Source organism: Argopecten irradians, chromosome 1 (assembly GCF_041381155.1).
Source record: "Argopecten irradians isolate NY chromosome 1, Ai_NY, whole genome shotgun sequence".
Classification (NCBI taxonomy): domain Eukaryota; kingdom Metazoa; phylum Mollusca; class Bivalvia; order Pectinida; family Pectinidae; genus Argopecten; species Argopecten irradians.
This window is the reverse complement of record NC_091134.1, coordinates 32,673,293-32,687,205: the sequence shown is the minus strand read 5'-3', so window position 1 is coordinate 32,687,205 and position 13,913 is coordinate 32,673,293. Positions and strand designations below refer to the sequence as shown.

The following is a 13,913-nucleotide window of genomic DNA, read 5'->3' as shown; positions in this document are numbered from 1 at the left end:
ATGTCTATAGTTATAACAGGGCTCCATGTCTATGGTTATAACAGAACCTCATACCTATGGCTATAACAAGACTTCATGTCTATGGTTATAACAGGGCTCCATGTCTGGTTATAACAGGGCTCCATGTCTATGGTTATAACAGGGCTCCATGTCTATGGTTATAACAGGGCTCCATGTCTATGGTTATAACAGGGCTCCATGTCTATGGTTGTAACAGGGCTCCATGTCTATGGTTATAACAGGGCTCCATGTCTATGGTTATAACAGGGCTCCATGTCTATGGCTATAACAAGACTCCATGTCTATGGTTATAACAGGGCTCCATGTCTATGGTTATAACAGGACTCCATGTCTATGGTTATAACAGGGCTCCATGTCTATGGTTATAACAGGGCTCCATGTCTATGGTTATAACAAGACCAATGTCTATGGTTATAACAGGACTCCATGTCTATGGTTATAACAGGGCTCCATGTCTATGGTTATAACAGGGCTCCATGTCTATGGTTACATAACAGAGTTATGTCAATGGTTATAACAGGGCTCATGTCTATAGTTATAACATGGCTCCATGTCTATAGTTATAACAGGGCTCCATGTCTATGGTTATAACAGAACCTCATACCTATGGCTATAACAAGACTTCATGTCTATGGTTATAACAGGGCTCCATGTCTGGTTATAACAGGGCTCCATGTCTATGGTTATAACAGGGCTCCATGTCTATGGTTATAACAGGGCTCCATGTCTATGGTTATAACAGGGCTCCATGTCTATGGTTGTAACAGGGCTCCATGTCTATGGTTATAACAGGGCTCCATGTCTATGGTTATAACAGGGCTCCATGTCTATGGTTATAACAGGACTCCATGTCTATGGTTATAACAGGGCTCCATGTCTATGGTTATAACAGGGCTCCATGTCTGGTTATAACAGGGCTCCATGTCTATGGTTATTACAGGGCTCCATGTCTATGGTTATAACAGGGCTCCATGTCTATGGTTATAACAGGGCTCCATGTCTATGGTTATAACAGGGCTCCATGTCTATGGTTATAACAGGGCTCCATGTCTATGGTTATAACAGGGCTCCATGTCTATGGTTATAACAGGGCTCCATGTCTATGGTTATAACAGGGCTCCATGTCTATGGTTATAACAGGGCTCCATGTCTATGGTTATAACAGGGCTCCATGTCTATGGTTATAACAGGGCTCCATGTCTATGGTTATAACAGGGCTCCATGTCTATGGTTACATAACAGAGTTATGTCAATGGTTATAACAGGGCTCATGGCTCCATGTCTATGGTTATAACAGGACTCCATCTATATGGATATAACAGAGCTCCAAGTCTATGGTTATAACAGAGCTCCATGTCTATGGTTATAACATGGCTCCATGTCTATGGTTATAACAAGGCTCCATGTCTATGGTTATAACAGAACCCCATGTCTTTGGCTATACCAGGGCTCCATGTCTATGGTTATAACAGGGCTCCATGTCTATGGTTATAACAGGGCTCCATGTCTACGGTTATAACAGGGCTCCATGTCTATGGTTATAACAGGGCTCCATGTCTATGGTTATAACAGGGCTCCATGTCTATGGTTATAACAGGACTCTATGTATATGGTTATAACAGGGCTCCATGTCTATGGTTATAACAGGGCTCTATGTCTATGGTTATGACAGAGCTCTGTGTTTATGGTTATAACAGGGCTCTATGTCTATGGTTATAACAGGGCTCCATGTCTATGGTTATAACAGGGCTCCATGTCTATGTTTATAACAGGGCTCCATGTCTATGGTTATAACAGGGCTCCATGTCTATGGTTATGACAGAGCTATGTGTTTATGGTTAAAACAGGGCTCCATGTCTATGTTTATAACAGGGCTCCATGTCTATGGTTATAACAGGGCTCCATGTCTATGGTTATAACAGGGCTCCATGTCTATGGTTATAACATGGCTCCATGTCTATGGTTATAACAGGGCTCCATGTCTATGGTTATAACAGGGCTCCATGTCTATGGTTATAACAGGGCTCCATGTCTATGGTTATGACAGAGCTCTGTGTTTATGGTTCTAACAGGGCTCCATGTCTATAGTGAGGTCCCATGATACAGCACTGGTTGTCTGTCAAACAGAATACCTACATATAAATGTTATAGTTCACAAATAACAATATAAGTTAATTTTTATTGGTGCTATTTTTTTATGTTGAAAAGCTTTTAAATTCCACTACCAATATCCAGCACTTCGATTCGATTTTGTGTACATACTGTACCAATGAATCTATGTCCCACACCTTTGATAGAAAACCATAGCTCCCTGTGATCAATAAAGCTTCCGATGTCTTCCGCTGCAGCTAACAGAAAATCTCTATACCACAAAAATCAATCTTATATATATATGTGTGTGTGTGTGTGTGAGCTACTACTTTCATACTACCAAATACCCAATACTATAGCCCAATCATTAGATTTTGTTCCGCTTTATCTGTATCAATGTTGGTTCCAGTGGCTGTTTGTTTTGTCCATCAATAACACCTTACCACATACTGGGGGCCTTTAATTAACGATAATCTTCAGTGCTCAAAGCCTGCTTTACACAACAGTTCACTTCAGCCCATTAAAACTATATATTGCCAGTAGCCGGCAACCCAATCCATTTCATGACATCAGTTTTCTAGGGAAGACAAGATCTGTGTGTAGCATCCAGGCATTCACAGTTCAATAAACTGCAGGTTAATATAATTATACCACTCAGTGGGCAAAGTCTCCTGCTTATAGAAAGCCAGCCAAGTTTGAGTCTTGCGGAGTTCAATTATGATGTCCTGTGATGGTACATCAATGTGACAATTGTAATATCTATAGAAAAAGTCTTGTATGTTTAAACTTTAAAAAGAATTATTTGATGATGCAAGGACAATCGGATTTTGAAACAAAATCATTTTCATTGGAAACATAATTGCTAATCTGAAATATCATCAAGTTGAGGATTGATGGTTGGGAAGACAATCAGAAAATTGCAACGTTAAAGTCATGATATGTCTCAATTTTTTGACAGGCAAATAGGAAAAGCATATTCCCAATTAATCTTGAAGTCAGTCATGACCGTTAACATAACCATAAAGTATGAGACATGTAAATATCCCTGTACACATGATGAACAAATATGCTTTATAGTATGTATCTATATTTTGATGTATAATTGAATGTGTGTTTTTCCCATAAACAACTCATCTACTCACCTGTACATTCACAAATAGCTGGAGGGTATATCTCTAGTGGCTCAATGAATAGACTTGTATTTATATGTAAATACATACAAAAACCACTTTAAACATATTGCTTTTTCCATGGTAGCCCTAGCATGATTTACTTATATTTATAGACTTGTCACACTTAAATTTTTTCTGGGAGTTCTCATTACAATAATATACCATCAATATTTGTATAAATCTTACAAAAGCAATTTCCTTATCTCTACATTTAAACCTGTACACAGTATCAATTTGCAGAGTGCATATGGGCTCTTTTAGCGTTTTCTTATAAACATCCTTTCTTCATGTTTTATATTCATGATCGAGAACCAATTTTACTTGAGTAACCTAAAGATCTGGATACTGCATTTAACAAATACCATATATTCAATCCAATAAGTCCTCTTGGAGGATAAAAATTGAAAAATGAAGGGATGCTTAATAGAATTATATTTGGGCTGGGTTTTTTTTTTTTTTTTTTACACAAAATAATTGAACATTACAAAAGAAATCAAATACATGATTTTTATAGTTTCAGTCTGTATTGAAGAATGAGGCCTCAAAAAGAGAAAGGGCATTTTATAGGGACAGGGTATTTATCGAGTCGAATGCGGTATGTTTACTGATGTTTTATAGAACCTGTCCACATGTTGATGGATCATCACCTGTAGCGACCTTACTCCTGGTTCTGCAGTATGCATTTGTAGTCCACCTTTTCGTGGACATGAATTTTTAAAATTTTCTTTAAATATAACAAATTTGCACAACTTGATGTAACATACAAGTTTCTTGTGTAATGAGATGTCACAAAGCCCTCTGTAAGTCTGGACTCCTCATTATTCACCAGAAATTTGAACTTCCTCAAATGACAAAGTTTTTAAACTTTACTGTGGAAGCATCTGTAAGCATTACAACTAGTACAGTGCACTAGTGGTACTGTGTGAAAGGATCTATACCAGTGGACAACCACATGTACAACTTCAAACAGATATAAACTAAATAAGACACCTGTAAAATTGTTGTTGCTATCTTTATTAAATTACATTCGGCTCAGGTGCATTATATGGCTGCCACGCCTGCATGACCTTGACCTCTAATCATTTACTTAGATGAGATATACGGTATAGGTATACCTATACATGTATAGGTAGAAACTGTTGGTAACAAATGCAAGCTTCAGTTGACTGGTACCTTGCACATTATGCTAATAAGCTTGCCTGCATTTGTGATAAACGTAACAAATTAAGATGCATGTTTGGGTGGGAAAGGGAATTTATACAGGGTTATAAAATTGCAGGTAAGTTAATGAGATGCAGGTAAAAGGAAATTTCAGCCTCATTAATTGTTTTAAGACAGCTGTATTTGTTTTCAAACCATCAATTGAAATAGGCAATAAATGAAAAAGATGTTTTCACTTTACAAGAAACAAAAGGTCCGCAGGGCCTGTATCGCTCACCTGGTTTTTTATTTTTTTTTTTGAGTACTGGTAATTCTGTAATTAGTGATTAAAAAATCACAAAGACAAATTGACCCCATGATTTGTTTAATTTTGGATCCCAACCATATAATGATGCTATAAATACCATACGAATATATATGTTATTCAATACATAGTTTCAGAGAAGAAGTGATTTATATGAAAATAGTAGCCTATGGCCCCAGGGGGTAAGCCCTATCATTTTTACAATTTTGAATCCCCACCCTATAAGGATGCTACCATTGCATTATGAGTGCTATTCCATGCTTAGTTACAAAAAGTTGTTAATATGGTAAAGCCAAATTGACCCCTTTTGACCCCGCCTATCAGGCCCCCAGGGGGTCAGCCCCATTATTTGTACAATTTTGAATCCCCACCCTATAAGGATGCTACCATTGCATTATAAGTGCTATCCCATGGTTAGTATCAGAGAAGAAGGGGTTTATATGGAAATAGCCAAATTGACCCCTTTTGACCTGGCCCCTCAGGCCCCCAGGGGGTCAGCCCCATCATTTGTACAATTTTGAATCCCTACCCTATAAGAATGCTACCATTGCATTATGAGTGCTATCCCATACTTAGTTTCAGAGAAAAAGTTGTTTATATGGAAATAGCCAAATTGAGCCCTTTTGACCCCGCCCCTCAGACCCCAGGGGAGTCAGCCCCATCATTTGTACAATTTTGAATCCTCGCCCTATAAGAATGCTACAATTACATTATGAGTGCTATCCCATGCTTAGTTTCAGAAAAGTGGGTTGGAAATAGCCAAATTGACCCCTTTTGACCCTGCCCCTCAAGCCCCCAGGGGGTTAGCCCCAAAATTTGTACAATTTTGAATCTCCACCCTATAAGGATGCTACCATTGCATTATGGGTGCTATCCCATACTTAGTTTCAGAGAAAAAGTTGTTTATATGGAAATAGCCCAAATTGAACCCTTTTGACCCCGCCTCTCTGGCCCCCAAGGGGTCAGCCCCACCATTTGTACAATTTTGAATCCCCACCCTATAAAAAGCTACCATTGCATTATGAGTGCTATCGCATACTTAGTTTCAGAGAAGAAGTCGTTTATATGGAAATAGCCAAATTGAACCCTTTTGACCCCGCCCCTTAGGCCCCTGGGGGTCAGCCCCATCATTTGTACAATTTTGAGTCCCCATCCTATAAGGATACTACCATTGCATTATTGGTGCTATCCCATGCTTAGTTTCAGAGAAGAAGTTATTTAAACGGAAATAGCCAAATTGACCCCTTTTGGCCCCACCCCTCAGGCCCCTGGGGGATCAGCCCTATGTATCATTTGTGCAATTTTCAGTCAGTTACCCATAAGGATGCCATCAGTCAAATCTGTTGAATTCTGACCAGCAGTTATGGAGAAGAAGTCGATTGTTGACGGATGGACGGACGCCGGACGACAGATGACGGACGCCGGACGCCATGGTATGGCCTAAGTTCACCTTGGTCCTTTGGACCAGGTGAGCTAAAAATGGTGACCACTGTCAATAGGGCCAATAAATTTTAAAGTGATATTTTTCCAAACCTGTGCTATCGGTATCTAAGATTCAACAGTTCTTGTTACTTGATGAGCACACTGCATGTATATTTAACATGTTAAGTGTTGTTTCAGTGAATGTGATACGATCCTTGGAGACTTGTTACTGATCATGGTTAACCTTACATATGATTTTTTGTATTGTAGAATCTATTTTGACATACATACAGATCTATAGGCTACAGTGCAATCAGCATTATACATACGCTTATTTATAGGCTACAGTGCAATCAGCATTATACATACGCTTATTTATAATATGTGTACAATGTATATACATAGATAACTAGGAGTTTAGAAGGTTATCAACAAATTACCTAATGTTAAACAGATATCACTGCATTGATGATTACAACAAGTTTACGATGGTTAACCAATTCGGGAAAGAAATTTCAAAATATATATCTTAAAAAGCAAAATTAGGCTTATAAAGTTCAAACTAGGATTCTTGTACAAACTTCATTTTTATTACCATTAACTGGTCCATCATTTGTTTATACTCCAATTCAATTACCAAAATTGATATCTCATTTGATTAATGGTATCAATTTTTTTAATCAATTATCAGATCAACATTATTTATATTATTAGTTAACATCCTATTATCAATCAGGGTCATTTAATGATGTGCAAGGTTTGATAGTAAAGGAAAGCAAAGGTACCCGGAGAAAAACCATTGACCTGCGGTCAGTATCTGTATCGGTCAACTGCCTCACATGAGATTCAAACTCGTGACACCGAGGTTGAGGGCTTGTGGTAATATGTCTGCCACCACTAGCTAGATGATATCTTATTTAACAAAGTAAACTTAAAAATTCACGAGCAATTAATTGTGTTCTGTGAAATTATGTATTGATGTTAAGTTCGTCTCCTGGATTACTATATATATTTTTTGCTTCTAGACCGCCTTGATTGTATAGTCTTTACCAATCATTTGTCATTAACTTTCTCCAAAATCAAATTTATTCACAAAAATTGACCTTTGTCAGATAGTAATGTATTAGTATAGTGAATTGAATAATACATTACATTGTGTACAGTGTAAATTAAAAGATAATTTCATTGGGATAATAAAGATGATCATCATTTCTTTACCTATTAAAAGACAGAAATTCTTATCAAAACCAAACATATGGCATGCCCCTTGACTCATCCCACCATTTCATTGAACATGCATATTTTATCAATAAAACATTTATTTTCCAATTTTGACAAAGTTCACTTTGGAGATCGATTGCCTTCCGTTAATGCATTCCATCTAACAAAATACCATCTACCAAAATTCCATCTACATATAGGCCTATATCAATCTTATTCATAAATGAAAGCCTAGTAGCCGTTACGTCAAAGTCACGTTAAAAAACTATCAAACGAGTTTCGATTAAAGACCCTCCCCCTTTTCGCCGGTTTCACATTACACAGGCCCCTGTAGGCTGTTGTCACGCACCATGTTACATGTCACAATAAGCCAAGAATAATTTTAGTTTATAAACAAATACCATCATTGGATACACCAAAGTCTGGTAACCATGTAATCGCGAAATCTCGACACGATTCCATGTGCCGGTGGCGATGTCGCAATAATTTTATAAGGCCATGGGCAGCCTGGTTTTCGAACACGACAACGTTGCAACACCCCATCGGCGAGATAGTGCATGCGCTCTTCCGGCATATAGAACAGCTATCATTAAATTACAACTGGATTCATAAATAATTCAACTTTATTCTCGAACAATTATAATAAAATCCAAGTATGTACTTACAGTCAAGATGCTTCTTCTTAGGGCCCATAACCTCCTCGGTGGTAGCTTTACAAACCACCTTGGCCAGCCCCTGCCCGGCTATGCTGTGTCTGGCCGCTGTCATGCGGTCCATGATGCTTTGTCCGGACATTTTGAAAGTCGTCTATGTTATGTCAGTCGGAGTAGAACAGTTACGGGTCAGTTCTGACCCCTAAAAGGGTGATAGACGCTCCTCCGATACCGAGGAAAGGGGTGGATGAGTCTTCCAATAATCCAAGATGGCCGAGCTGAATAACATCAATTGTCACGTGACAGGGACCATTCATTTCACTGTCAAAAATCAGTTCGGCTAGCATGAATTAGCATACATTCCAAATAGAAACTAGGCAGACGTTTTTGATGCAGTAAATATCGGTTTGGTTAAAACGTGGAATTTCATTGGCTTGAATTTATGTTTTGATCTTTAGAAAATAACTACAGTACATGCATTCCGCACAAATGCTTAAGCACTGTCATCTTTCCCCTCTAAACTGTTATATCAGTTATATCAGTTAAATATCAGTATCTGCATTACATAAGCCTTCGCTTTTTTGGCATCCTTCAGATTTATTCACATTCATGAATTTTTTATCTTACTTTGGTAGATATAGGCCTAGTCTAGTTTTAGAAAATTAATTCTACTTATATGCAGAGTTGCAGGCGATGCACCCATAGTGCCTTAAATTACAGTTCCCATTAAAAACCCTCCCCTCTTTCATGTTTTCATCATTCTAATACATAATGCATTTATTAGCTGTGTCTAACGTTAAAATTATAAAACTTGCAATCATCATCATAAGCAGCAGCAGCATCGCCGCCGCCGTCGTCGTCATTATCATTTATCATCAGCATCGTTGTTCTCGTCGTCATCAATAACGTCGCCGTTGTCGTCATCAATAAGCCGTCGTCGCCATGCACAACCATTACCACAACTCAACAACGCCGTCGTCGTTACCGCCGCCACGTGACCATCGATCACCACCACCATATGCCACCCATCATAACCATCATCGTCATCATCACCATCAGTATCAACATCACCATTATCGTCATCATTATCGTCGTAGTCGGCGCCACAACGTACATGTACCACAATTCACCACCATCACTATCGGCGTCGTTGTCGCCGCCACCACTACCCGCCACCATCATCCGGCATCCGCCAACACCATCACCGTCATCATTTTATCATCATCATCATCATCATCATCATCATCATCATCATAATCATCATCCTCCTCTATTTCTTTCTTCTTTTTCTTCTTCTTCTTTGATATTCGTCGTCGCCACCAACGCCGCCGCCGCCACTACCATTCCAACAGCATCATTAGGTCAAAAAACAAATATGTTTGTTTAGGGTTACCCGACCGACCTTTATTTTTTTACCCCCGACCTTAATTTTTTCCCACTTTTCTACGATTTTTTTTAAAGTCGGGATTTCGATCTCAGACTCCGGTTTCGGCCATCGTTTTAGGGCGAATAAAAAAAAACTTCCGACCGACCGACTCTAATTTTTTGCCAATGTAACCCTGTAAACAAACATATTTTTTGTTTTGGCCTTACAATAAGATCATCTGAATTAAAGACATAAAAAACTATATCATTATGCCAATGATGACGATGATGATGATAACGACGACGATGTTGGCGACGATGACGACGATTTCACAGGCGTTTTATGCATTTTAATAAATGGCGAGAACGTACTTACAAGTTCAAAATTTATGGGGCATGTGCAGTAGATTTTTAAGCGAATCACCAATATGATGACCGTATGTTTTATATTTGTTATAAGTTCTATTCACACGTTGGTAATTTGATTTGTATGTTTGGCGTGTGTTTGTGATAAGTCTATTTTTAGGATACCGCGGTAAACAAGCTTTGAGTCTCCTTGTGATTGCGAGATCTGTTTTGTTTTATTAGTGAATGTACATTTGTACATGTATTTAGTCGACACCACAGCCTATCGCTCATTATCAATGCTACTGGGACTACGTTAACCGAGATGTACCGCCAACGTGAGACAGTTTCCAGTACTCGCTGTAGATCGGTAGCATTTTCCGGATACTCCGATTTTTCCCCGCCTACTAGGCATGACATCGCTATGTAGATGACCATGACTGATAATAGTCTTTTTTAAATATTAAAAAATGTATTTCAAATAGAAACTAGTAAAGATGAAAAAGTAAAACTTAAATTTGAAAATGAATGGAGAAAATGGAAAAAAACTAATCAAGTTATAATTGCACTTTGTCACATATTTACTTTATTAAACTTTTTAAAATCCATATTTATATTTTTTCCCCAATCCCCCTCCGTTCCTTGCACAAAGCCGAAATTGCATTTTTTTTTAAAATTTATACAGTAATAATTGTTCCTCCGTCTCCATCTCCTACCCTGACTCTTTCAACCTTTTTTTCATATTTCTTTTTATTTCTTTATAACTCTATCACTCTTTTCTTTTTCTTCTGATCCTGTCTTTGATTCCTTTCATTAATATTCAGTGCAATATAATTGTTTTTTCCCCTCGCCTCCAAACTCCTAATTTGTATCATTTTTACCCTTATGTACTAGAAATTTAAACTTCATATTTAGTAGCTATTGTATGCATGTGAATGTGTTAAATATATGAGTGTATGGTTTTTTTAAGTGTGCGCGCATGTGTTTGAGAGTCCATTTAGTGTATTTGTATATTGTATTGAATGAAATCACGAATAAAAATATCATCATATAAAAAAGGTCATTTTTATTTATAACATAACCCAAAGACTTTCTCCCGTGCCTTGAAATTTAAACACGATTCATTAAACACACGGAGAAAACAAGGCAGACGAATGTCAGCAAACCAACGACAAAATCTTCAACTCATTCACCCCTGTAATTTCATAATGGACTGTTCTTCGTCTTTGATTTAGAAGTGCCTAAATGTGTCTTCAGGGGTTAATGATTAATAGTCATTAATTGCAGTAATACTTACCGGGAAAATAAGTTAATGATTGTTATTTTTTCATAATTCTGTGAATAAATTCATATGTTAGGTACTTGAGTTTTGCCTTCTTCTTTTCTGATTGTTCTTCACGAAAAAGTTACCAAAATATAACTAAACATATGAAATGATTTCGAAATTTAAGTGTTGCAATATTAGAATGCGTCATTTCAATGAAAATGGTAATTATCTCTGTGTACTTTCGTCATAATATAGAGTGTTGTTAAAAACTATTAACTTAGCGGAATGTAGATTTGTTCGGATCCAGATGTATTTCGCAAGATAATAACGCACTGATCCTCAAGTGTGTGATTAAGATTTGTATTTCAATCAGATTAGTAACTGGTTATACAATATCTACCATAAATTACCGCTTGCTACCTTATCGTTCACGTTTAAGATCAATTTGAAGTATCGCGGATGTTAGTTTTATTCATCTTTTTAAGACATGTCTTAGACAAAAAAAACTCTCACTCTTTAGTCGAGGCAGTCAGAGGATATTTTTTTTAAAATCATACAAAGGGAAGTAACTCTGATATATCAAAATCACTGATAGGTGGTATCTTAAATCGCTAAAGTCATAGGAGTTATCTCCCACGGAAAATCATATTGTATCACATTTTGAAAGACGTTTCGAGTTTTCTCCCTTTCTCTTTTGTTCGTTTTGTGTCTGCTACATTGTAATTAGTTCATTTCAAACCGGTACAGTACAAATTCGGATCTAGATTCAACTTCGCTAATTCAGTTTCAGGGAAAGTATCATATTGAATACCCTTGGCTAGTGAAGTTGATCTAGTTGTATCCATTGCTACATGTAGCTTGGATATTAAGCAAAAAATCGTAGAAATTAACGCATATTTAACGCAACTTACAGTGTCGGCCCTAAAACAGACCCCCTGTGGAACTCCCGATGAATCCTCTCTCCAGTCAGACAGTTTATCCTTCAGCGTGACTCTTTAAAGGCCCACTACTGTATGTGCAACTGCATCAAACTGTTTAGTGAAAGTCCATTGATATACAATCACATTGAATAACATTGATTAATATTTTTTTTTCAGATCATCCATCTAAAACAGTTATAAGTTGTTATGAAGTATAGATCTACAATTTCGAACCCAGTAATATATATATTTATAAATATATATATATATATTCAGTATAGTCTCCGGTGATACACAAACAATTGACGCCAAACTAATTATAATTTCTTTGGGACAATTCACTTAGGCTAATTCTTTTACATAAGCAAGAAGCAAAATATGGCATAAATAAATGCATTGTTCTACATTTCTTATGAAACATATAACATAAAATATTGACAAATTCCACGTCATTGTTTAGTATTTTAATTAATATCGTTGAAATATCAAATCGTTGATCAATACGATTAAGCAGGTACAACATGGACGCTGTACCTATACCCGAGCCAAAGTCACGCGTGTTAAACAAATAAACTACATAACCACTGAAAAGGTGATAAAATGATTTTTAGGCAAGACAATTCACCTAATAAGGTAAACACACTCCTCTCAGAGCAATTTGAGCAGTTCTAGACAAAAGTTGCATTACTCTACGAGCAAGGGACAGGGTTCGGCATACAAGAAGTTCGACCACAATGTGTAATGGCGGACAGCGAGCGAGTTTGAACATCTACACACATGTCACAACTATGGGCTTTTCAGGCATATTACAGTAAAACCGACTGATCTAATTTCCATTAGAACTGGATTTTTCCCGATATATATACAAATTTTAATGTTCTCTTAGACTGAATTGTCCCTTTAAGATCTATAACGCATCTTTGGCAGGAGTCGATAGGAAGATCGAAGGCATGACATCAATAATGTATAATGTGGGTCTTGATAGATATGGTGCAGAAGAGAGAAAACAACAAAAGAAGGCTATCACTAAGAATAGGAGGCAGAAGGAAATAACAGGCACGAGGAAAGATCTGAGACGGCTGGCAAAATCATTCAGATGTGCTACGGAAGAAGAGAGACCTGCATTGTCAGAACTTCGAAGAAATATCAGAGAAAGGTTGACACTTTAAGAAGAGCTGAAAGGAGAAGACGAAGGAGGAGGGATAGGGAAAGAGCACGCGCAAGATTCACAAACGGTTCTCATGCAACTGAAAGCTGAGGGCATCGTTCCCAAGAAAGGGAACGGAGGCGTTGCTTTTGTTGTCACTATGTCAGAACCCTCACCCTCATCCGGTCTTCCCAGAGTGTGGTAGTCAGTACGCTATATACTCTCAAACATCGCTCCCGTCCGGAAATCTTCCTCCCAGACGTCTGCCCCACTTAACAAAGCCGCGATGGAAGCAGCAAGAGCGGGCAAGGAAGAACAGGGAAAGGAAGAACAGGGAAAGGAAGAACAGGGAAAGGAAAAGACAGGGAAAGGAAGAACAGGGAAAGGAAGAACAGGGAAAGGAAAAGAGCAGAGAAGAAAGCAAAATGCACAAAGAAATCACGCAGAACATGACTTGTAAAATAACTTTTATTTTTTATTTATATATTTATTTTCGTTTTAATAAAAGTCTATAAATTATTTTGAGTTTTATCGTTTTGCTATTCAACAATGGTTCGAAAAAAAGTGTGCCGATGAATGGTTAGATAAGTTTAAACTAGCCATTTCAGTAGATCGTTCGGTAAAGTACTAGTATATTTACCATGCACTATCAAGGAGATAGTGATTTTCTCAGTCATTAACTTAATGTTTGTGCTTTTATAAATCGACTGAAATTACCAATGCGAAAAGATTTGGGCTTACATGTATTGCGCTCGTAAGTCTTCTTCTCGAGTTCTCATATTTACGACGGTTGTTCCAAAGATGCCTAGTTTTCAACTGGACTT

General features: G+C 37.5%; 2 protein-coding genes across 15 annotated transcripts in view; one reads left to right on the top strand and one right to left on the bottom strand.

Moving 5' to 3' along the window:
• The window catches only part of LOC138324628 (phosphatidylinositol-binding clathrin assembly protein LAP-like), a 65,454-nt gene extending 57,105 nt beyond the window's left edge, over positions 1 to 8,349 (bottom strand). For 8 of the 14 annotated variants that reach the window (XM_069269689.1, XM_069269722.1, XM_069269698.1 and 5 more), the window contains exon 1: positions 8,058 to 8,348. In XM_069269689.1, the coding sequence (XP_069125790.1) occupies positions 8,058 to 8,187 (130 nt within the window). In that variant the 5' untranslated portion in view covers positions 8,188 to 8,348. Of the gene's footprint in view, positions 1 to 8,057 lie in introns of all 14 variants that reach the window. The other 6 variants (XM_069269670.1, XM_069269671.1, XM_069269669.1 and 3 more) reach the window with 2 other exon arrangements.
• A 4,555-nt stretch (positions 8,350 to 12,904) lies between these two features.
• Positions 12,905 to 13,542, top strand: LOC138322882 (uncharacterized). The gene is made up of 3 exons (XM_069267123.1): positions 12,905 to 12,998; positions 13,113 to 13,290; positions 13,371 to 13,542. The coding sequence occupies exons 1-3, from the start codon at positions 12,905 to 12,907 to the stop codon at positions 13,540 to 13,542; spliced, it is 444 nt and encodes a 147-aa protein (XP_069123224.1).
• The last annotated feature ends 371 nt before the right edge of the window (positions 13,543 to 13,913 follow it).

Bases quoted from the DNA above. Each gene is read 5' to 3' on its own strand.
- LOC138322882 (XM_069267123.1), top strand. From the start codon at position 12,905: ATGTATAATGTGGGTCTTGATAGATATGGTGCAGAAGAGAGAAAACAA. The intron at 12,999-13,112 runs GCACGAGGAAAG...TGACACTTTAAG, and splicing joins GAGGCAGAAGGAAATAACAG to AAGAGCTGAAAGGAGAAGAC. The intron at 13,291-13,370 runs GTAGTCAGTACG...CACTTAACAAAG, and splicing joins TCCGGTCTTCCCAGAGTGTG to CCGCGATGGAAGCAGCAAGA.